General features: G+C 44.5%; 1 protein-coding gene across 1 annotated transcript in view; it reads right to left on the reverse strand.

Annotated features, from left to right (window-relative positions):
* FER1L6 (fer-1 like family member 6) overlaps positions 1 to 23,265 on the reverse strand; it is a 147,756-nt gene that overhangs the window by 101,473 nt on the left and 23,018 nt on the right. The window contains exons 3-11 of the mRNA XM_067711323.1: positions 20,474 to 20,594; positions 17,724 to 17,778; positions 17,499 to 17,630; positions 13,146 to 13,208; positions 8,737 to 8,815; positions 7,266 to 7,422; positions 6,459 to 6,645; positions 5,250 to 5,442; positions 254 to 603 (exon numbers count right to left, since the gene is read on the reverse strand). Of these exons, the coding sequence (XP_067567424.1) occupies positions 254 to 603; positions 5,250 to 5,442; positions 6,459 to 6,645; positions 7,266 to 7,422; positions 8,737 to 8,815; positions 13,146 to 13,208; positions 17,499 to 17,630; positions 17,724 to 17,778; positions 20,474 to 20,594 (1,337 nt within the window). The remainder of the gene's footprint in view (positions 1 to 253; positions 604 to 5,249; positions 5,443 to 6,458; positions 6,646 to 7,265; positions 7,423 to 8,736; positions 8,816 to 13,145; positions 13,209 to 17,498; positions 17,631 to 17,723; positions 17,779 to 20,473; positions 20,595 to 23,265) is intronic.

Below are 23,265 nucleotides of genomic sequence, written 5' to 3' on the forward strand. Positions count from 1 at the left end.
AGCACTTTTATTTCTCTTTTACTTTGGTTGCCATGGGAATCCGTACTTGGGGGGGACGCGGATGGAATGTATCATGAGCAGATGGCTGTGATGTGAGCAGGAAGAGGCAGAGGACCAGCCCTGGAATACAGGGCTGAGCCAACACGTTTTGCAGGGGCAGTGTCACCTCTGCAGGTCTTTGGAAGCCTGTGGCAGGTGCTGTCCCTGCTCTGGGCTCAAATCACAGACGCGGTGGAGCAGCGCTCAGACCTACCTCCAGGGGCGCATCGAAAGGCTCCACCTCGACCTCTGTTGAGTTGGTTTTGTCTGAAGCCTGCTGGGCTTTTCCATCAGTTTCGTCACCCTTGTCTTTACTTGAGCCTTTGGAAGATTTGGAGTCTTTGTCCTTTGAAGACAGCTTGAGCTCCTTGAGAACCTTGGAGAATTTAAACTCCTGTGTCCCTCCCGAGAGGATCTCCACAGCAATCTCCACCAAAATTCTGCCCCTGAACGACACGCCTTCTCTGAAACCTTCATTCAGTTCCTGGTAGTCTTCCATCAGACTTTGGTTCCTGGGTGAGCCATACAGGTTAATCCAGGCAGGTCCGAATGTGGGTAGAAAGCCTGTAAAGATACCAAGCTTCAGTCGCCTAGTTATGCTTTCAAGCTGTGGCTATTTTTTGCTTTATGAAAATTGTGCACATTCATTTAGAAATGTAAAATATAAAGAAAAGACAAGCGAAAATATTTACAGAATATCCTGTCACGGGGAGTTCCCTGGTTGCCTAGTGGTTAGGATTCTTGGCTTTCACTGCCATGGCCCAGGTTCAATCCCTGGTTGGGAAACTGAGATCCCGCAAGTTTTGGGCATGGCCAAAAAACAAAGCAAAGCAAAACCAAAAAGAATATCCCGGACTTCCCTGGTGGCACAGTGGTTTGATCCCTGGTCCGGGAAGATCCCACATGCCGCGGAGCAACTAAGCCCGTGTGCCACAACTACTGAGTCTGTGCTCTAGAGCCTGTGAGCCACAGCTACTGAGCCCGTGTGCCACAACCACTGAAGCCCACGTGCCTCAACTACTGAAGCCCGCGTGCCTAGAGCCCGTGCTCTGCAACAAGAGAAACCACCGCAATGAGAAGCCTGCACACCGCAACGAAGAGTAGCCCTCGCTTGCCGCAACTAGAGAAAGCCCATGCGCAGCAACAAAGACCCAACGCAGCCCAAAATAAATTAATTAATTAATTTTTAAAAAAAGAATATCCCATCACCAAAAGCCACAACCACCATTTTGCTACAATCCTTTCTAGTCTTTCTTCCATGCATGTCTACGCTTGTCCACAATTGTAGTGAGACTATGAATGCCAACTTGCTTCCTCATCTGTTCACTCATTGATCAAACATTTATTGACTCCTAACATGTGCCAGGCATCATGGTAGACACAAAACACAGAGCCCAGTAGAGAATAAAGCAGATACAAACATTAAACAAATAAATATTCACATCACATTACAAATGCTATGAAGGAGGTGTATCTTGGGCAGCAAGGACAAAATACAGGCTGGTGTGGCGTGGAGAGAGGAATTAGGCAGAGAGAGAGGAGAGAGAGTTCTGGGCAGAGGGAAAAGCACACGGCAGTTGGAAAGGGGCTTGGAGATAGAAGGAACTGGAAGAGAAAGCCAATGTGGCTGGAGTCCAGAGAGTGAGCAGGTGAGAAGAGTTTGGAGAGGTGAGCGGGTCTCCGGAGGCTTGATAAGGATTTTGGACTGTATCCTAGAAATTATGGGAATATTTTAGAGGGGTTTAAGCAAAGACGTGACCTAACCGGTTGTGTGTTTTTAAGGTCACCCTGGTTGCTATGTGACGGGTTCTAAGGACAGACGTGGGCCGCTATATGTAAAATGGGTAACCAACAAGGACCTACTGTACAGCACAGGGGACTCTGCTCAATGTTATGTAACAACCTACATGGGAAAAGAATTTGAAAAAGAATAGGTACATGTATATGTATAACTGAATCACTTTGTAGTACACCTGAAACTAACCCAACATTGTTAATTAACTATACTCTGATATAAAATAAAAAGTTAAAAAACAACTAAATAAAGTGCTAGGGCAAGTCCCGAATCAGTCATCTTCAAAGGTGGAAACAGAAGTCCATGCTGGTTTGATTTTGTTTTGTTTTGTGTTTTATTTTGCATTCGTTTAGTTTCCTGTTTTAGTACCATGTTTTTGTCAAGACTTTAGCTTTTCTCCTAAAATAGAAATAAGTAAATAAATAAAAATTTTTTAAAAAATGAATGGATGTGGGCACACTGGTTCAAGCACCACTTCTCCATCAAAACTCAAGATGTGGGCTTCCCTGGTGGCGCAGTGGTTAAGAATCCGCCTGCCAATGCAGGGGACATGGGTTTGAGCTCTGGTCCGGGAAGATCCCACATGCCGCGGGGCAACTGAGCCCGTGTGCCACAACTACTGAGCCTGCGCTCTAGAGCCCACGAGCCACAACTACTGAAGCCCCTGCACCTAGATCCCGTGCTTGGCAACAAGAGAAGCCACCGCAATGAGAAGCCCGCGCACTGCAACAAAGAGTAGCCCCTGCTCAGCGCAACTAGACAAACCCCACGCACAGCAACGAAGACCCAACACAGCCATAAATAAATAAAATAAATAAATTTTTAAAAATTTATATTAAAAAAAAACTGAAGACAGGGGTGGCTTGGACCAGGGTGTTGGTAGTGGAGATTGAGAGAAGTAAATATTCTGAGATATGTTCTAAATGTAGAACTGAAATGACCTGGTGATCTTAACTTACTCTTAGCATAAGTAGTTTCCCTTCTTAATACAGAGCATTTGGGAAAATATACAGTGTCTATGCAAACATCTCTTTGACAACAGAATATTCCATTTTGACAGGCAGTATATAGCATGGTGGTCCTGAGCTTGACTGCCTGGGTTCAAATCTCAACTCTCAGGTCTGCCATTTTCAAGCTGTGGAAGTTTTTTAACTTCCCAGTGCCACGGTTTGCTCAACTGTAAAATGGGGGTGTTAATAGTACCTATCTCACCAGGATTAAAAGAGATAATATTAAGTGCTTCATACAAGTCTTTAAGAGATGTCTAGAATATTAGCCATTACTCTTAATAAGTATATATATCATAATTTGCTTAACAATCCCCCCGGTTTTTTGTTGTTTTTTTTTGTTGTTGTTGTTGTTTGTTTGTTTGTTTTTTTGCGTTACACGGGCCTCTCACTGTTGTGGCCTCTCCTGTTGCAGGGCACAGGCTCCGGACGCGCAGGCTCAGCGGCCATGGCTCACGGGCCCAGCCGCTCCGCGGCACATGGGATCTTTCCGGACGGGGCAACGATCCTGCGTCCCCTGCATCGGCAGGCGGACTCTCAACCACTGCGCCACCAGGGAAGCCCATCCCCCCGCTTTTTGACGAGGAAAAGTTTCCATATGCTTTATTGTTATCAATAGTTTTATGCCTGAAAACTTCCTCTCTCCATTCCCCCCCGTCCCTCTCCCATGGCCCCCGATGTCTACTTTTAAAACCATTGTTATACATCTCCCTGAACCCATCAAGATGTTTCTGAAAAGTTGTGGGTAACCTGTTTGGTTTTTTTTAAATTTACTTATTTTTGGCTGCGTTGGTTCTTTGTCGCTGTGCGTGGGCTTTCTCTAGTTGCAGTGTGCGGGCTTCTCATTGCGGTGGCTTCTCTTGTTGTGGAGCATGGGCTCTAGGTGCGTGGGCTTCAGCAGTTGCAGCACGCAGGCTCAGTAGTTGTGGCTCACAGGCTTAGTTGCTCTGATACATGTGAATCTACCCGGAACAGGGCTCGAACCCATGTCCCCTGCATTGACAGGTGGATACTTAACCACTGCGCCACCAGGGAAGTCTGTGGGTAACATGTTTATGTCTGGTTGAGAAATCCTGTAGGTGGACAGAGTGTGTTTTCTGCATAAAGAAATCCTGTGGCAAATCCTCCCACATCATGAATATTTAAACAGTAGATATTTATTAAGGCGTTTCTATGGTGTCACTCTGTGCAGGGCACAAAAATGTGTAAATCTCATTCTCTGCTTAAGCCAAGCCTTCAGTATAATGTGTATGTGTGTGTGTGTGTATATATATATATATATATATATATATATATATATATATATGTGTATATATATATATAAATATATATACACAAATATATACATACACACACACATACACACATATACACAAATATATACATTGATCAATGCAAATTTGTAGTGCAGAGGAAGACTGCATTGGCACTTAAAAAAGGGAAGGTAGATTGGGGTATTTAGAGAATTAACAGCTATTAATTTAGGTTTTATAAATAAAGAGCTTTATCTTGGGTGAAAACTCCTTTGCCTGACTCTGTGGATTAGCTGGGACTCTCCATTCTTGCCCTGGCTCTCTGAGTGCAGTCAGCAGGACCTCCCTGAAATACTCATGCTCTTGAGTTCCCATTGTGAGTTGAGGGCACCATATTTTTTTGACCATTTAAACAAGTAAAAACCGAGACTTCCCTGGTGGCACAGGGGTTAAGAATCTGCCTGCCAATGCAGGAGACACGGGTTCGAGCCCTGGTCTGGGAACATCCCACATGCCATGGAGCAAGTAAGCCTGTGCACCACAACTACAGAGCCTGCGCTCTAGAGCCTGTGAACCAAGACTACTGAGCCCACGTGTCACAACTACTGTAAGCCCGCACGCCTAGAGCCCGTGCTCCCCAGCAAGAGAAGCCACCGCAATGAGAAGCCCTCCCACCGCAACGAAGAGTAGCCTCTGCTCGCCGCAACCAGAGAAAGACGGCACGGCAACAAGTAAAAATAAATAATTAATTAATTTTTAAAAATAAATAAATAAACACGTAAAAACCATTCTTAGCTTGTGAGCCATACAAAAATACGTGGTAGTCCAGATGTGGTCCATGGATCACAGTTTGCCAACCTCTTATCTAATCTAAACTCTTCATTTTTCAATTAAGAAACCTAAGGCCCAGAGAGAGGGAGTGACTTCCTCAAGGACACACAGCAATGTTCCTGGAAGACATGGGACAGGGAACAAGCCTCGTGGTTCCCAGAGTCTGGCTCTGTTCACCACCCTGAACCAACCCAAGCCACAGACCACACAGAGGATAGAAGGTGCCTAAGACATTGCCTGCTCCAACCCTCTCTTTCTGAAGACGAAGGCTCTAAATCAATCATTTGGAGACCCAATCTCCAAGTCAGACACGTGCGGCCTTACCTTTATCTCCATCCTGTTCATTGGAGATTTTCTTCAGGTCGATGAAATGCGTTGCCAGCACTGTATCACTCACGCTGCCTTCATCCCATACCTGGATTTTCACCCTTCGACACAAGGGAGGGAACATTTCCTTGAAGACCACCTGTTCGTGCCACACAGGATCGGCGCAGTTCTTCTGCACCGTGGTTCGCCCCTAAAAACAAAGCCAGGAAAATGTGAGCCACGGAAGGAAATGAAAGGGGCCCTTGACCGACTAAAGAAAACTTCACACCAGCTGGAAATACAAAGTGAGTTGTCAAAAATAATGAACCTGATTCCACCGACACCCATGAAAATCAGTTACACCCCATGAACATTACTGATGTCCTATTCTGTGCCAGACACTGTGCTGGGCATCTGGGACAAAGGTGAGTTGTCACAGGTCCCGCCCTCAGGAAGTTCTCATCATCCACTGGGTTGGGGTGAACTTGACACCTGTGTATGAAGGAGTGCCACACATCTCCAGGATTGCAGCAGATACAGTTAGAGCCTGACTTCATGTTTTATAAAAGTTGGACCTGGTGCAAATCCCTTCCCTTGTCTGGACCTCAGTTTCCTCGTCATACAATGGAGGTGGTGTCCTACATGGGGCTTATATATGTCCTATATATGCCAATGGGGTCCAAGATAGAAATAGTCCAAGGTTCACCCTGCCAACGGGAGGGGCCGGGTGGAGACAACATGTGTGTCAGCTGAAGCTTCCAAGTCCAGCCAACCAGGATTAAGCTCTGACAGTGTGCCCAGGCCCTAGCACTTCCAATGGCTCTTGAGCAGGGAACAGCTGGGAACAGGGATGTCCAGGCTTACACAGGACAAGGACTAGCTGGGTAGATTGTAGAGCAGATTGAAAGGGAGGTGGTAATCCTCTGGGGGCTGGGGACTGGGCAACAGCTCGGAGAAGCAGCCAGAGGTGAGGAAGGAGGCCTGCCTGCCTGGGTGCTGCACCGCGATCTTCCCCTCACTTCTCTCCACGAGCTCCAATCGTGAGGGAGTGGGTGACCCTCCACTACTTTCCTGCCATGCGATGTAAAACCTTTTTGTGACAAGCTTCCTCTCTCTGGGCACTTCCTAATTTTGATCTTAACTTAATGTCATTTGACCAGCAGTGTCCTGGGTAAAGAGCAAGATTCCAGTCCAGGCCTGCCAGGATTGGTGATGACCCTTCCTCACCGTCTGTCCGGCAAAGGAGACCTCCACAAAGGGATCCACGAGGTCCTTACTGTCTCTCACAAAGGCTTTGGTGATGTTCGCCATGATGCTGGAGTTCATTTTGGGCAGCCCTTCAGCTCTGTAGAGTCTTACGTAGAATCTGGCCCAGGGTCTCTCTGATGGAAACCCTTGTGGGATCAAAAGGTTCCTTGCGGGGGACAAAAATAAGACATAAAAAAGCTTTCTCACTTGAAAGAGTAGAGAGAAAAGGCAGAGGCAATTTGGAGGCAGAAAGAAGAATTCTGATACAGGAGAAAAATCTGAAAAGATAGGATTCATCGCTAAAGTGAGTTTTCTTTCTAGTGTAGATGACAGCACAGAGTGTGAATAGAGTGAACGCAGCACTCCAATAAAAATTAATTTTAAAAAAATCGAGTGAATGCAAACTCGTTCAGGTCCTGGAATTAAAGAATAAACACTTAGAAGAGGCGCATAAAGTCTTCCCATTTTACGAGCTAGTGGCTGAAATTATTCTTCCTTCAAAGAAAAATCAACTAAATTCAGATCAATAGGATAGGCTCAAGAATAGCTTATCTATTATGGGTTATTACAGGAAGGCAGGCTGTTCTTGTCCTAGAAGCTGACCTCCCAAAGGACAGTGATGCCTTTGATAAGACACATCGTGGTGCCTCTGACAGAGCAGAATCCCCACTGGACAGGCCTTGAACTTGGAAGTTCTCATGAACCCGTAAGGAAAGGGAGAAGAAAGAGACACGGAAACTGGGACATATCATTTCTCTTGCATGGTCCTCGACGGGCCTTTCTCACTTTTCTATTTGCTCCTTGGCATCAGAGGTTTTGGGATTGCGCGTTAAGACATCTCTTTTCCCAGTCACGCTGATGTCACACTTCAGGTACCCCTTCGTGCCAGTCCTGATGTTGCCGGGGTCCATTAGCAGGGCCCACTTGTCGGAGAACTGATGACCTGCAAAAAGTCCTGACAGCTCAGATATCCTGCACTGATGCACCCCGACGCTCCATCCAGTTCTCTTCCAACCCGAAGTCTCCCCACCGTCTACTCCCCAGGAGGGGCCAGCTCAGCACAGTTATTTCCAAGTCTTGTGCTGCCTCTCTCTCCTCCTTTCCTTCCTCTCCTCTCTTCCTACCCACTTCTCCATCTTTTTCTCCAAACTGCCACAGGGAGTTGGGAAGCCTTCAACGCAGTGGAAATTGCCTGGACGGGAGTCTAGATTTGACCGGAGAGGAGGACATTAATGCAGTGTAGAAGCCACACATGATTTCACAGGCCATAAACGCTGCTCAGGGATCTTTTTGTTTGACCTACACGGTGAGCCCAAACTTCAAAACTCTTACAAAATCTAGACTTCAGGCTTACCTTTTTAAAAACTGTTAGATCTGGCCACACAGAGTCCACATTTCCACACGACTGTAGGTGGTAAGGAGTTGAGCAGATGCTACTCCTTCCACAGGGGTTGTGAGCCCCGCCCCCCATTTCCCATAGCCTGTGTCACCCCTGACTGCATTAAACCCAGCCCACTGCACTCAGCGATGCTCACTGCCTGGCCCCCTTGGGGTCATGTGAGTTGGAATCACTGTTGAAGAGAAGGGGCCTTTCATGAGAAGATCTATGTGTGTTGTTGGTTCTGTTACTTATTAGCTCTTGACCTTGGACAAACTACCTAGCTCCTCTGACAAATCAGGGATAATAATAATAATTACAGCAAACCCACGTATGGCATGTCACAGTCATTATTCTGTGCTTAGATCCTATAAAGTGCTTATGTATACATTCTTATGCATATATTCACTTACGTATATATTCACTTAATCCTCCAACAACCCTATAAGGAGGTGCTATTTTATCCCCATTTTTACAGATAAGGAAACGGCAGCACAGAGAAGTCAAGTTATTAACCCAAGGTTGCACAGCTAGGAAAGAGCAGAGTGGAATTTGAAGCCAGGCAATCTGGCCCCAGAGTCCATATTCTTAACTTCTACACCCTTCCAACTTTCCTTCTTGTGTCTCGCAGCAGTAAATTGGACAGAATTTGTGAAAAAAAAATTTTAAACTTCTCGGACGTATGAACATATAAGATATTTGCATCATTAGACTGTGAACTTAGAGTAAAAGAGCCACATGTCTTGCTCCACTTTGTAAAACTGGTGCTCAGTGTTACTGAATAAATGGATACGTGGAAGAACGCATAAACTAACTGACCTTCAGGTGTCACAGTAAGAGAAAGTAACAGAGAGAGACTGGGAGGCAATGCTTTCTCACCAGGTTGGTTGTACACGGTCCCCAGGTCCACTTTGAAGGAGCCAATCAGTACACCTCCTATCAGCTTGTGGTGAAAGACCTGGGGAGAGATGGAGCGGTGAGTCCGACAACACTAGATTTCTCTTTGAGGATAAATCTGTGAAATGGGTTCATGACAAACCCATTCAAAGAGGATTCTAGGCCTTGAACCTTGTCTGGCCTTCACACTTATCTGGAGCACAGTGACATTTGGTTATCAAACCTCAGGGCTGGCTGTACAGGGCATCCAAAGTATTGCAGCTGTACCTCATCTCCTAGCAGGATTTTAGCTAATTTTCTACTGAAGGACACCTATCAAACCTCACTGCCTAAAACGTGTTTTTTTTGCTTGTTTGTCTGTAGCCAAAATGAACTCTAGGGCAGCCCACTCTTCAAACCCATCTCTGCCTCTTGAAATGCTATCCATCTTTAAATGCCTAGAGCAAATGCTGCCTCCTCCAAGCAGCCCTCCCTGATCCTCTGCAGATGAAAGTATTCCCTTTTTTTCCTAAAATCCCACAACACTTTGCTCACCACTTTCTCAGAGAACTCATCCTTATTGCCTTGAGAAGTTTGGGACATGTACAATAGTCAGAACAAAGGAGGCTGTCATCCTCAATATTTTGTCTGATTAGAAGTCAGCACAGTGCCTGGCTGGTTACAGCAGCACATTTTTATGTTAATGCTATTAAGATTAGGAAGTTCTAAAGGAAGCTGGCAGAGCTGGGCCTGAGTCCAGAAGTCACACTGCATGAAAAATTGCTGAAGAATCAGGAGTACTTTAACTTTTTTTTTTTTTGCGGTACGCGGGCCTCTCACTGCTGTGGCCTCTCCTGTTGCGGAGCACAGGCTCCGGACGCGCAGGCTCAGCGGCCATGGCTTACGGGCCCAGCCGTTCCACGGCATGTGGGATCTTCCCGGACCGGGGCACGAACCCGTGTCCCCTGCATCGGCAGGCGGACTCTCAACCACTGCGCCACCAGGGAAGCCCCCAGTAGTTTAACTTTTAACCCAGAAAAGAGAAAACTGAGAGTGTGGAAGAAGAGCAATGGTAACTCAAGTGTCTTCAACACTTGAAAATACTGCCATCTAGAAGAGGGAGGAGGATCCCTGTGTGGTTCCCAAGCTACAGGAAGAGAGATTTCAGCTCACTATAAAGGCAATTTTTATAACAGAACTTCCCAGCAATGGAATGGGCTACTCTAGGAGTAGTGACCTCCCCATCTCTGGATATAATCAAGTAGTGCCCAAGAACCCCATGTCATGTGTCATGGAGGTGGTGAAGAGGGATTCCTACGCCAGCTGGAAGTTGGACTAGATGGTCTCTGAGGCTTCCTTCTAACTGTAAAATTCTATGAGTTCCTTGATTCAAGTACAGTTTCCTACCTTCTTCTACCCACCACATGGCCTTGTTCGTAATAAACACTCAATAAACATTCAGTGAGTTAATGAGTGATTGACTAATTGAATGATGGATGAGTGAGAGACTTTTGTAGCTTCTGAACAGATCCTTTTGAAAGAGGCAGTAAGAAACAATACATTCAACTGATTTCAAAAAATGAAGAAAATGAGAGCCCTTCCCAGCTCCCTTCCCACTCTTCCTCCCTTGTCCAAAGTTTGCAAGGGTGTTAGAGAACAAAGGGGAAGTAAGGACGTTTGGCTTCAGTTGAGGAGCTATTTAAATCCACAGGCACAAAACTCACCTCAAACCCCTCATGCTTAGAGCTGCTACTGCAGCTTCTCAAAGCCCTGAGCAGGAACACGAGCCTAGGGCTTCCCTGGTGGCGCAGTGGTTGGGGGTCTGCCTGCCGATACAGGGGACACGGGTTCATGCCCCGGTCCGGGAAGATCCCACGTGCCGCGGAGCGGCTGGGCCCGTGAGCCATGGCCGCTGAGCCTGTGCGTCCGGAGCCTGTGCTCCGCAACGGGAGAGGCCACAACAGTGAGAGGCCCGCGTACCGCAAAAAACAACAACAACAACAACAACAAAAAAGAACATGAGCCTCACTTAAGCTGTCTTCTCAGATCAAAGGCATCTTGGTCCCTATGGGCATAATGAGCCGGAGCCCCAGATGGATCTCTAAATAACAGGAGGCCTCCTCACATCATCCACCCAGTGTGAGCACCAGGCAATGCTGGTGTGGTCAAGCATTGGGTTACGAGAACAAGGGCATCTCACACACAGAGAGAAGGGGGCCCTGCATGCCTGGGGCCACTGTCAAGGGAAGACGGTCTTTGGCACCACCAGGGTCTGCTACAGCCTGGTTGTCCCAACAGCATTTGCTTACAGCACTGGCCCCCTTCTCCCACATGGAATTTTTTCTGGACATGCTAACTTTTGGTTCATGGACTAACAGAAAACTTATATTAAACACTCCCTTTTCAAGGGTAGTTTTCCCTTTAAAATCTTCAGTCTCTATCCCCAAGTGTCTTTTAGGGAGACCAAAGTATTCTTTTCTTTCAAGTGAGAAGAACAGAGATAGGCAATACCAGCTTTGATCCTCTGCTAAAAATCCACTTGCCCCGCAGAGAGTCATGACCCTTGTCTATGATGCCATATAAAACCTAGCTATTGGACTTCCCTGGTGGCGCAGTGGTTAAGAATCCTCCTGCCAATGCAGGGGACGTGGATTCCATCCCTGGTCCAAGAAGATCCCACATGCCGCGGAGCAACTAATCCAATACTCCACAGCTACTGAGCCTGCGCTCCAGAGCCTGCGAGCCACAACTACTGAGCCCACGTGCCACAACTACTGAAGCACACGCACCTAGAGCCTGTGCTCCGCAGCAAGAGAAGCCACCGCAATGAGAAGCCCACGCACCGCAACGAAGAGTAGCCCCCGCTCACTGCAACTAGAGAAAGCCCACATGCAGCAACAAAGACCCAACGCAGCCAAAAATTAATTAATTTTTTAAAAACCCTAGCTATTAACTATTCATCTGCACTCTAGACAGTCCCCTAGGAGCCTGTTATAAAGCCGATCCCACAAACAGGTGGTTGCCTGAGTGATGCAATGAGACATCCTGGGCAATGTCCCAGGTGCTGAAATATCTTCTCACCACCTGTCATCACGCCTGAAATTCACGTGTGAAGAGTGTTTGGCTCCTAGTGACTTTTTATTCCTCAAGAGTCACATTCTTCAAGTACCCCCCGGGAAAGAGAATATCATGATTCCACTATTACCTAAGCCTTAATGTACGACTTATATATAATATGCATACATATAATGTAATGCAATATAATATAGTATAATTTATATAATAGAGATTGAGTGGGTGATAATGACAGGCAAGGAAGTCTTCAAGACAAGTTTTGCCATCTTCATAACTCTGATCAGGGTTGGTGTCACTGTTCAAAACATTTCCTCATTCTCCACACGTCTTACGTTGTCACATAAAGTAGGAATTCTGTTCTTTCAGAATTTATTGGGAAGAGAGCACCTACCCTTCAAGCCCCCTGCCCATCCCCACCACTTTAAGGCATACACACTCCCACCGTGCTCTTCATGGGAGAAGCAGAGATTTCTCAGGCTGGGGAGATGGACGCAATGAGCCATCCGCAGCTCTCTGTTCCTTTACTGAGTGGTGTGATGTGAAGTTGGCAGTGATCCCGGTTGGCCTGCCCTACCCTCATTTGGACTAATACAGCTTCAACACGGGCACTTTCCTTCTCATTCCTGCCCTCTACATGGTGGGCCAACCTAGCAAGGCACCTGTGTGGACCAGGAAGCTCTCTCCATCTCTACTCCTCAGACTTGATCTGTGGAGACAGGAAATCGCCCGGCAGGGCTGAGGAAGGCTCTTCGTAGCCGACCCAACTCCCCGTGGGCAGGTCCTGATGTTTACACTCCGAGGCAACTATTAAGACTTCAAATGGCAACCATTTGCTCCAAATCACATTTTCCGACTCAGCATTATTGATATATTGGGTTGCTTCCTGCTTCATGTTCCTATTTCTCTATTTATTAGCAAATAGGAGGGGAATGGGGGGTGTGACTAATTATTATTGGCGTGGCTATCACCCCAAGAGAGAAATACTAACATTTGCTTGATAAAAAGAAAGAAATCAACTCAAAATGACAATCTGTTAAGATGTCATTTATACTTCACGTATATATTTCACATTCCCACATTAGTCAGCTACACAATGGCTTGATGGTAGCTTACAGCTTGCTTCCAGTAAGTACAGAACCTTTCTTGAGTCTGTTTTCCTTCCCAGATGCCTCTGCACTGATTATTTCAAGTTCTATTCTGTTGGTTTCAAACTCAACAACCCACATTCACACTCCTGAATCTATTCATCCCTAAACAGACTGAGCTGCCCTAGAGAGTTCCCACAGCCTAGAATCTCTTCCACCTCCCCTCACCCCCACCAGCAATGATATACTTACTGAGATTTTGATGATCTTGTCAAAAAGATGCAATTGGGGCCCAGTGAAGTCGAAGACAAAGTACTGGAAAACATAAAGTTCATTCTGACCATAAATTCCTGGCTTGCGTGTAAGAACTCTGTTCTTGGAATAGATTTAGATCTGCATTTTTCTAACAAATTGCTGCAAGGTTCTCAATGACATAATTGTATCATCAATTGATTGGCCCTCCCCTACTGAAAGTCATTTAATTTGTTTTCAATTGTTTTCAAATAGAAAAAGACTATCACCAATTACATCTTTACATAACATATTTGTAAGTTTTCCTCTAAAATGGACATGAGAATTGGAATTGTTGGGTCATGGCTTGTATGCCTGTAAATTTTTAGTAGCTAGCATAAATTTTTTTTCCAAAGGAGCTAAGCCATTTTACATTCCCACTGGCAGCATATGAAAATAGCCATTCCCTTGCCAACCCTTGAATTTTCAATTCTTTTACATTTATCTATCTACCTATCTACCTATCTATCTATTTATTTGTTGCCTATATATAATGATGAGTGAAAGTATATCACAGTGTGGTTTTAATTTGGAGTGAACTTGATTAAAATTTGATTTTCTCAGGATTTTTCAGCTTCAAACATCCCTGTGAAATTCCCAAGATTGACCAGGGAAAGAATGAAAAGAAATTATGGGTAAGGGAGATTTCTAATTTGAGGAAAGCAATTGAATTCTAGAGTTGAAGAAAATATATAGACTGCTCCTCGTATTCTACAGTTAAAAAGACTGAAGATGAAAGAATTTAAAAGACATGCCTGGAGTCATATAGCTAGTTATCGCTGGGCTGGGGACCAAAGCTGAGTTCTCCTGAAGTTACTATAAAAGGAATTCAAGTGCTAGACGTTTCACCATTGGAACTTTATTGAGTGCCTCCCAAATGTGAGGTAGAAGGCTCCTCATGTAGAAAACTGGCGTAGTGCTTTGCTGTGGGTTGTGTGTTTTGAGGACTGATGGGGTTGGGGGAGGCCGGTAGGAAGTTGTTTCATGGATTGTTTTGTGTTTGAGCTGCAAGATGGAGGAATGACACAAGGACATCAGAGAAAAAAATGACAGCAGTAGGAAAGGGAGAAGTGACCACTAACAGCCTGCTGTTAAAGGCAACACAGAAAAACCAAAATGTGAAAGCTGTCATCATATACCATAATAAGAGACGTTCAAAATGGCCGTCCTTCAATATCAATGAAAAGTTACGTTATGTTCAGTGTCTCCTGTTTAAGAAACTATGTATAACATTTCAGGAAGTTTTTCATATACATGTTCAAACTTTTTAAGAGCTTCGGTGTTCAGAATTTCTTTTATGTCCAAAACACTTGCATGAAGTTCTTCATTCTCTAGTGTATGAGATGCTGGGGGTTCCTTTGGATCAATAAATTAGTTCTAATGTTTATTGCCTTCCACTGAGTTTCACAAACAGTATTTCAGATTTCGCTGCCTCATATATGTTCCCTGGACCTCTGAACCCACACACATTTTTCTAGCTGGGAAATATTCCCCAGCCTCTACTAACTGGTTCCTTCAACATCTGATGACCTTTGGGCTTGAAAAATTAGAGTCCAAATCTGTAACAAAGATTTTTAATTCCACTTCTTTGTTTTTTACTTGATTTCCCAATGATTACACTTAGCCTAATTGAATGTCATTTAGATCCAGGACTTGTATGCACAAAGCAAACATTAATAAAATCGTCAACAAATCTGTAGAGCTTTGCAGTTTTAAAGCATTTTCATGCACGTTATTTCATATCGCATTCAGGCCAAAGATGTTATGGAGCTGAGGTGTAGAACAGAAAGGAGAAAACTGTCACTTAAACACATCGTAAAAGTCTCAGAGGCAAGAATGAAAAAGAGGAAAGGAGTTAACAGCTCAAATGTGATTTGGGAATTTTCTCTATATATTATTATGCATACTCTCTCTGCCTGCCTTTTCAATTACCACTCTCATTAAAAAATTAATTAATAAGAGTTTACTGCATTTTTTGACAATTCATGGTGTTGAAGTGCCTAGGGGGGAACAAGTACTCTTGCACACTGTTAGTTGGAGTACAAATTGTTACCTTTTTGGAGGGCAATGTGGTCATATCAAATTTTAAATGCATATACTCTTCACCCTAGTTATGCCATTTAAATATCATTAAAAGTAGTATCCAAAGGCTGAAAAAAATTTTAATACCCATCAATGAGAGATTGGTTTAGTAAATTATAATATATCAATGCAATGGAAAACTCTACAGCAAAGAAGGGAAAATGAGATTGAACTATATGTCTCATATATATACATATATATATATATAAATTTATTTATTTACTTTTATTTATTTTTTTGGCTGTGTTGGGTCTTTGTTGCTGCACGGGGGCTTTCTCTAGTTGCAGCGAGTGGGGGCTACTCCTCGTTGCGGTGCGCGGGCTTTTCATTGTGGTGGCTTCTCTTATTGTAGAACACAGGCTCTAGGCATGTGGGCTTCAGCAGTTGTGGCTCGTGGTCTCTAAAGCACAGGCTTAGTAGTTGTGGCACACGGGCTTAGTTGCTCCGCGGCATGTGGGATCTTCCCGGACCAGGGCTCGAACCCGTGTCCCCTGCAATGGCAGGAGGATTCTCAACCACTGCACCACCAGGGAAGCCCTGAACTATATGTCTAGATACAGACTAATCTCCAAGATACACTGTTTTGTGAAAAGACCAGGACAGTGTGTAGAGAATGCTACCATTTGGCTACAGTATCTGTTTGTATGCTTACGCAGGCCTGGAATATCTCTGCAAAGGATACACAAATGCCTGGGGAGAATGGCTGTCTCCAGGAAGGGGCACTAAGGGATTAGATAGAGATCAAAGATCAGGGGGAAACACATATATCATATATATTTTCACATATATCATTTTAAACTCTGTACCTCTGACCATTTTTAAAAACTGTTTAATCTTTTTATTTAAAAACAAGAATTTAGTGTGTATAAATTTAGAAGCTTTGTGTCTCTCCTTGATGCTTTCCTTTACAATTTTTGCGCTGCTTAGAAAAATACCACTGTTGTACTTTCCAACACAGCATGCCTATTTCAAAATTAATAATTAAATTTTCAATGTTTCTGCTATGCAAAAGAATGTATATCTTCTCCCTAACCAGCACATTTACTGGATATAAACTCAGAGCTTATGACAGATGAAGATGAGTTTATAAGAAATTGGTACAAGCACTATGGAAAACAGTATGGAGGTTCCTTAAAAAATTACAAACAGAACTACCATAGGATCCAGCAATTCTACTTCTGAGTATTTATCTGAATAAACCAAATACACTAATTTGAAAACGTATATACATCCCTATGTTCATTGCAGCATTATTTACAATAGCCAAGATATGGAAGCAACCTAAGTGTCCATCAACAGATGAATGGATAAAGAAGATGGGGTATATATACACAATGGAATATTCCTCAATCATAGAAAATACTGAAATCTTGCCATCTGCGACAGCATGGGTGGACCTGGCGGGTAGTATGCTAAGTGAAATAAGTCCGAGAAAGAGAAATACCATATGATTTCACTTATATGTGGAATCTAAAAAACAAAACAAAGGAACAACTTACAAAACAGAAATAGACTCACAAATACAAAGAACAAATTGGTGTTTGCCAGAGGGGAGGGGTGTTGGGGGGATGTGTGAAATAGGTGAAGGGGACTAAGAGGTATAAACTACCAGTTATAAAGTAAATAAGTCACAGGGATGTAAAGTACAGCACAGAAAATATAGTCAATAATATTGTAATAGGGCTTCCCTGGTGGCACAGTGGTTGGGAGTCCGCCTGCTCATGCAGGGGACACGAGTTCGTGCGCCGATCCGGGAGGATCCCACATGCCGCAGAGCGGCTGCGCCCGTCAGCCATGGCCGCAGAGCCTGCGTGTCCGAAGCCTGTGCTCCGCAACGGGAGAGGCCACAAGAGTGAGAGGCCTGCGTACCGCAAAAAAAATAATAATAATATTGTAATAACTTTCTATGGTGACAGATGGTAATCAGACTTACTGCGGTGATCATTTCATAATGTATTAAAAATTGCATTACTATGTTGTACACCTGAAACTAATATGATATTGTAAGTCAGTTATACTCCAGTAAATATTTTTTTTAAAGAAATAAGAAAATGGGTCTATTGAAAACACAGCAATGAATTTAATATCAGGAGGAATTCCTTGCCTCTCCTTTCCATTGTCTGTAAAATTTTGTAAGGAGGCTCCGCGACGGCTTTTCTATTTGAAGAATGCTGCAGAGTGGTGGTGAAGAGTGTGTTGGTGGAGAGGAAGTTGGTGACCTCCGTGACTTACTTCATTGTAAAATGGGTTGTTGGTTCCTTCCTTCACTGTGCTTTGCTTCTTCTCATCCCCAATTTCAATGATCACAACTGGGTCGATGTTCTCACCCACCAGCTGGCGGGCCTCAGTGATGTTTATGGCAATCTACAACACAAAGCAGCGTGTACACACTCTGGGTCTGGCTGTTCATTCACACAAGAGCTGGGGGAGGCTTGGTAGGAAGAGCTCATCACTTACTTGGTAATTTTGGGATCTGACCTCCCCATCGTGGATCTTAGTCAACAGTTTTGATCTATTGAAAGAAAGTTTAACATATTTGTTTCATTAAGTAAGAACCTACCTTAGATCCATAAGCCATGAAAATATTTTCCCAGGTATTTCCACATGCTTTTATTTATATCACATATTCTCTCTCACCTCTGGAGGAGATAAGTACAGATGGACCATGACTTAACCTCTCTATGACTCAGTTTTCCCATCCTAAAAAATGGCACTAATAATAGCCCTTACCACAAGGAGTGATTGCTACAATTAAAAGATGTAAGGCATATAAAGGTTTAACCCAGTTCCTGGCAAGACTAAATGTCAATTCTTATTGTGAGTATGATTATCAGTATCATTTATTTTTTATTTTACAGAATGAGAAACTGAGATGCCTCAGCAAATCACTGGCAGAGCTGGGTCTAAATAAGGATCTCCCTAATCTGCTGTCTGATCCTATCCAGAGGACCAATTTGCCATTTCTGGTAAATACAGCAATTCTGAGTTTTGTGATTGCTTTCGAAAAAAAAAAAAATTGGTAAAAAAGAAAATTGCAAAGAATGACCAAGATGTCATCTCAGCGAGATTTCACATTCCAGGGGATTTCATTTATCAGGACTGTCATGAGTAATTGAAAACAGATGTGCAACACCTGGGCATCTAGAAATTGGATAATAACATAAAGAGGTGAAGAATCCCTGTTGCCACAGAAGCAGCAATGGGTGGGATATAAACTGAGCTCGAGTTCCTACTGAATTTTATTCTCTTGCCTTCTAGCAACACTGCTGCATTTGACTTCCTTCCATTTCTGCTGATTGTAATTGAGTCCAGTAGAGAACAGAGTAAACTAGTAAAAGTCTCAAGGCTTTGGAGTCAGGCCGATCTGAATTAGAATATTTGTTTTCCCCAATTTTGTGATATTAGCCTTAATTTCTTCATCTAAAAATAGAAATAATAATTTCTACTGCATAGCGTTGCTTTTAGGATTAAAAGAAATATTGCACGTAGGAAAGGGTAGATATCAAAGGGTATCTGTTCATCAATAAAACGGCAAACCTGTACTGACCATTTACCATGTGAAAGCTCTGTGCTAGTCTCAGAGGAAAAACAAACACGAACAAGCCATCATCTTGGTCCTTGCAGAGCTAGCAAGCTATCCAAGGGAGAGAGGACCGAAGCAGATAAAGGGAGAACTATTAAGTGTAAGACATGTCGTAGAAAAAAATGTGATAGAACTTCAGAGAAGAGAGAAATTTATGAGAGCCTAAGTAAGCAACAAAGACATCACTGCAGAGGTCAGATTTGAATTGAACATTGGTAGGTGGGTAGAATTTTAACTGATGGAGGATGCACTGGCCAGGAGAAAGCAAAAGGTTCGTACTTCTTTCTTCTCTTTCTCCTGCCTTCCTCCACTAATTCTATGCTATTATCTTAGTGAAATAAATGGCAAAGGATCCGTTAAAGGATATTAAAAAATAACTGAAGTCCTGATTCTGGGGTTTGCGGGGGTGGTAGCTGTCATGGTGCCGTGTAGGGGGAAGGAGACATTGCAGTGAGTATGAACGTACAAACTTCACATCTTCTTTTAAGGGTCAAGCTCTGAGCTATCACCTTTTCTGATTTCCATCTGTCTCCCGCCCCCTGCCCCCCTCCCCATACACACATACACTGTGTACCATCCTGTCACAGCCCAGTAACACCAACTCAGGATGTGCCACACAAGGAAGCACTAATTTGCCCTACTGATAACAACTCTGAGTGGAAAAGGAAGGGATGGCATGAGGAATTATCATTAGCAAGAAATTGACATAAACAAATACGGTAGACTAAAAGCATTGATAGCCCCAATTACTGGCTTCCTTGTATCCAGGATTTTTACCCTGTAACTTGTAGCCTCCTCTTGCTGTGACATGGGCTAGACTTGTGACTTGCATTGGTCAACAGAATGCAGCAGAAATGACTTTTGCCAATTCCAAGCCTGGGCTCAAGAGATCTTGTGTACTTCCACTTTCTCTCCTGGAGCCCTGCCATCACCACCATTGGAATAAGCTTGGAATAGCCTGCTGGAGGATCTAATACCGTATGGAGGAGAGGCCAGTGGTCCCAGGTAAAGCAATACTGGACCAGCCCACCACCAACCAACAGTCAAACTAAAATCAGCAGAACTGCCAAATGACAACAGACACATCAGTCATATACCTGTGACTACCTGGAACCAGTAAAACTATCCAAACTAACGCATGATAAGTGCTCATATTAAGCCACTGAGCTTAGGGGTTATTGGTTACACACCTATAGCTAACTGATACAACAAATTGCACGCAGAAGGCCAGTTTGTTCTGACTTTTTGTTGGGTAGTATAAGAACCACTTTCTCATTTGGGACAAACACAAAGCCAAGACATCTAGCATCTTGATGAATTAAAGAGCAGGTGACGGACAGCACCTGATTCTGTCTCCTGTTGCTGCTGTCATTCCTGAACAATGAGGGACATGAGTACCTTAACTCAGGAAATTTAAGACTAGACGTTGGTAGAGCCGGGACCCTGGCCAGCACTGCCACAGAGAAAGTAGAGGAGACAAAACACTCAGTCTTCCTGCCTCAGACCTTCAGCTCCTGTAGACGGTGCCTAGGTGTTATTCTCTGTTCTCCCAGAGCCTGCAGGAGCACCTGGCAGAGGGGAGGTGCTAGCAAATGTGTGCTGATTGCCTGTATCAATACTGTACCTCCTCTTTGGAGGAGCTGAGGGGACAGGAGAGGTGGAAGCATTGTCAGAAATCAGATCTCCTCCCAGGCCTTCCTGGTGAGAAAGCCCCTCCTGTGGTGCTTCTGCTTCACCTTGACCATCTAGAAAAGCAAACAAAACGGACAGATCTATTAAATATGACACACTGTGGCAATATGAGCCTCAACCCTGTGTCCAGGCTACGCCAGTCACCGTAAGGTGTACAAGGACTGGTCAAAGACAGTCCTTGACCGCATGGACCTTAACATCTTATTGGCAGAAAAGCCAGACACATACTATGTATCTTCTGTTTCCCAAAAAGAGAGGGAGTAGATTTGTATGCCTGGTATTGTGGAATTTTGGATTATGAATTTAAAGATATGCTTTCGGGGTTTCCCTGGTGGCACAGTGGTTGAGAGTCCGCCAGCCGATGCAGGGGACATGGGTTCGTGCCCCGGTCCGGGAGGATCCCACATGCCGTGGAGCGGCTGGGCCCGTGAGCCATGGCCGCTGAGCCTGCGCGTCTGGAGCCTGTGCTCCGCAACGGGAGAGGCCACAACAGCGAGAGGCCTGCGCACCGCGATGAAGAGTGGCCCCCGCTCGCCACAACTAGAGAAAGCCCTCGCACAGAAACGAAGACCCAACTTAGCCAAAAATAAAATAAATAAATAAATTAAAAAAAATAAAAGAATGAGGAGCAACTGTTAGAGAATCAGGTTTACAGTGAACATTCTTAGGTACGTTATACATGCCAGAAACTGGGCTAGGTTAGACGTTCAGGATGGAGGAATTAACAAAACGTGGACCCCTCCCTCTAGGGGTTTACGTGCTGGAGGGTGAGACAGGCCTGCAGGCAGGAAGGCAGTGAGCTAAAGCGTCATCCATAGCTAACTCATTCACTGATTGATTCATTCATTCTGTTCTCTCCAATCTACTCACCAAGAAGCTCCACTGCAACCTTCTTTAAAAAAATAAAAAATCATGTTTCTCTTTTGAAAACCCCTCCATGGCTTTCCACTGCACTTAGAGCAAATCCGAAGTGCACACGCAACTCTAATTCCCTGTCCTACCTGACTGCCATCTCCTCCTCCTGGCCTACCTGCCCCCCGGCCCCACCCTCAGTGCTTTCTAGTCACACAGGCTGACTTCCATCCCTTCTAACAAGCTCTGTCCTGCTTGGAGTCTTTCTTCACAGGCAGCCCTCCGCCTGAGCTGCTCTCCCTGCCCACCCCTTGGGGGCTCACCCTCGATGCTGTAACTTACATATGACCCCCCTGCTCAGGGAGCCCCTCTCAGACCACACTAAAAGAGATCCCCCAATAGTCTCCACGTAAGCACATTGTCTATTTTCTTTACAGCACTTTTCTCCACTTGTAATGCAGTTACCGCATCAGGGTCCCCATGGATAACAGATGGCCCGTCCACAGCAGGATGACTTGAGGACTTTTTACAAAGGTGGGGGTGTAGGAAAACCACAAAGGGTCGTACAGCTATCTGTGGCTAGGGCAGCCAAGCTGATACCACGTGGAGGCCCCCAAAATGAGGAGAGAGAACAGTTACCAGAACGTGGAAGGAGAGGAAGTTGGGTCTAGTCGGCTTTCCTAGGTGGAGGGGCACCCATTCTCCAGTTGAGGGACACATCCAACCACTGGGTCCTGACCTCACACTCCTTCCTCCCCCAGACCTCCTGCTGGGGTACCCCCTTGGGGAAGGGACCTGGGTTGTGCATCCATAGAGGTCAGCCTCCTGGGACAGAGAAGAGGTGGACAAGAGTGGAAGATAGATCTGGAGGGGCAAACGGAAGAATTCTCCACAGGGCTGTCTTCCCTCTAAACTATCCAATGTCACCACTACATACCCAGAACCGAGCACAGGACCCTACGCTCAGCAGACATTCTATTAATATTTGCTAAATAAATGAACGAAAGATGATCATGGGACGTACCCAACAACTACTCTTTGGGTAGCTAATTAATGGATGCGTCAGGATCATTGGAATTTTAGGAAATTAAGGCATAGCCATTATGTCTCAAAATACACAGATGTAACAGCCACAGACTTTGAGAATCTCTAAACATTTCACCCAGAAAAGTCTTAACTTCCCCAGTCAGGCCAAGAAGGAAAGACCAATTTGCACTAAGTTCTGTAGACTTTGTTTTCGCTGTCTCCCACGGGGTCAGCCCCTGGACAGTAGGATGGATGCTATTTACTTTTAGGAGGGCCCTGACTCCTCTCCGCCCTGTTTGCTCTGTGGGCTGAAGACTCTAATTCAACATTGTGAAAATGACTCTATTACCCAAAGCAATCTACAGATTCAATGCACTCCCTATCAAACTACCACTGGCATTTTTCACAGAACTAGAACAAAACATTTCACAGTTTGTATGGAAACACAAAAGACCCCGAATAGCCAAAGCAATCTTGAGAACGAAAAACGGAGCTGGAGGAATCAGACTCCCTGACTTCAGACTATACTACAAAGCTACAGTAATCAAGACAGTATGGTACTGACACAAAACAGATATATAGATCATTGAAACAGGATAGAAAGCCCAGAGATAAACCCACGCACATATGGTCACCTTATCTTTGATAAAGGAGGCAGGAATGTACAGTGGAGAAAGGACAGCCTCTTCAATAGTGGTGCTGGGAAAACTGGACAGGTACATGTAAAAGTATGAGGTTAGATCACTCCCTAACACCATACACAAAAATAAGCTCAAAATGGATTAAAGACCTAAAGGTAAGGCCAGAAACTATCAAACTCTTAGAGGAAAACATAGACAGAACACT

The sequence above is a fragment of the Pseudorca crassidens genome, chromosome 17 (genome assembly GCF_039906515.1).
Source record: "Pseudorca crassidens isolate mPseCra1 chromosome 17, mPseCra1.hap1, whole genome shotgun sequence".
Classification (NCBI taxonomy): domain Eukaryota; kingdom Metazoa; phylum Chordata; class Mammalia; order Artiodactyla; family Delphinidae; genus Pseudorca; species Pseudorca crassidens.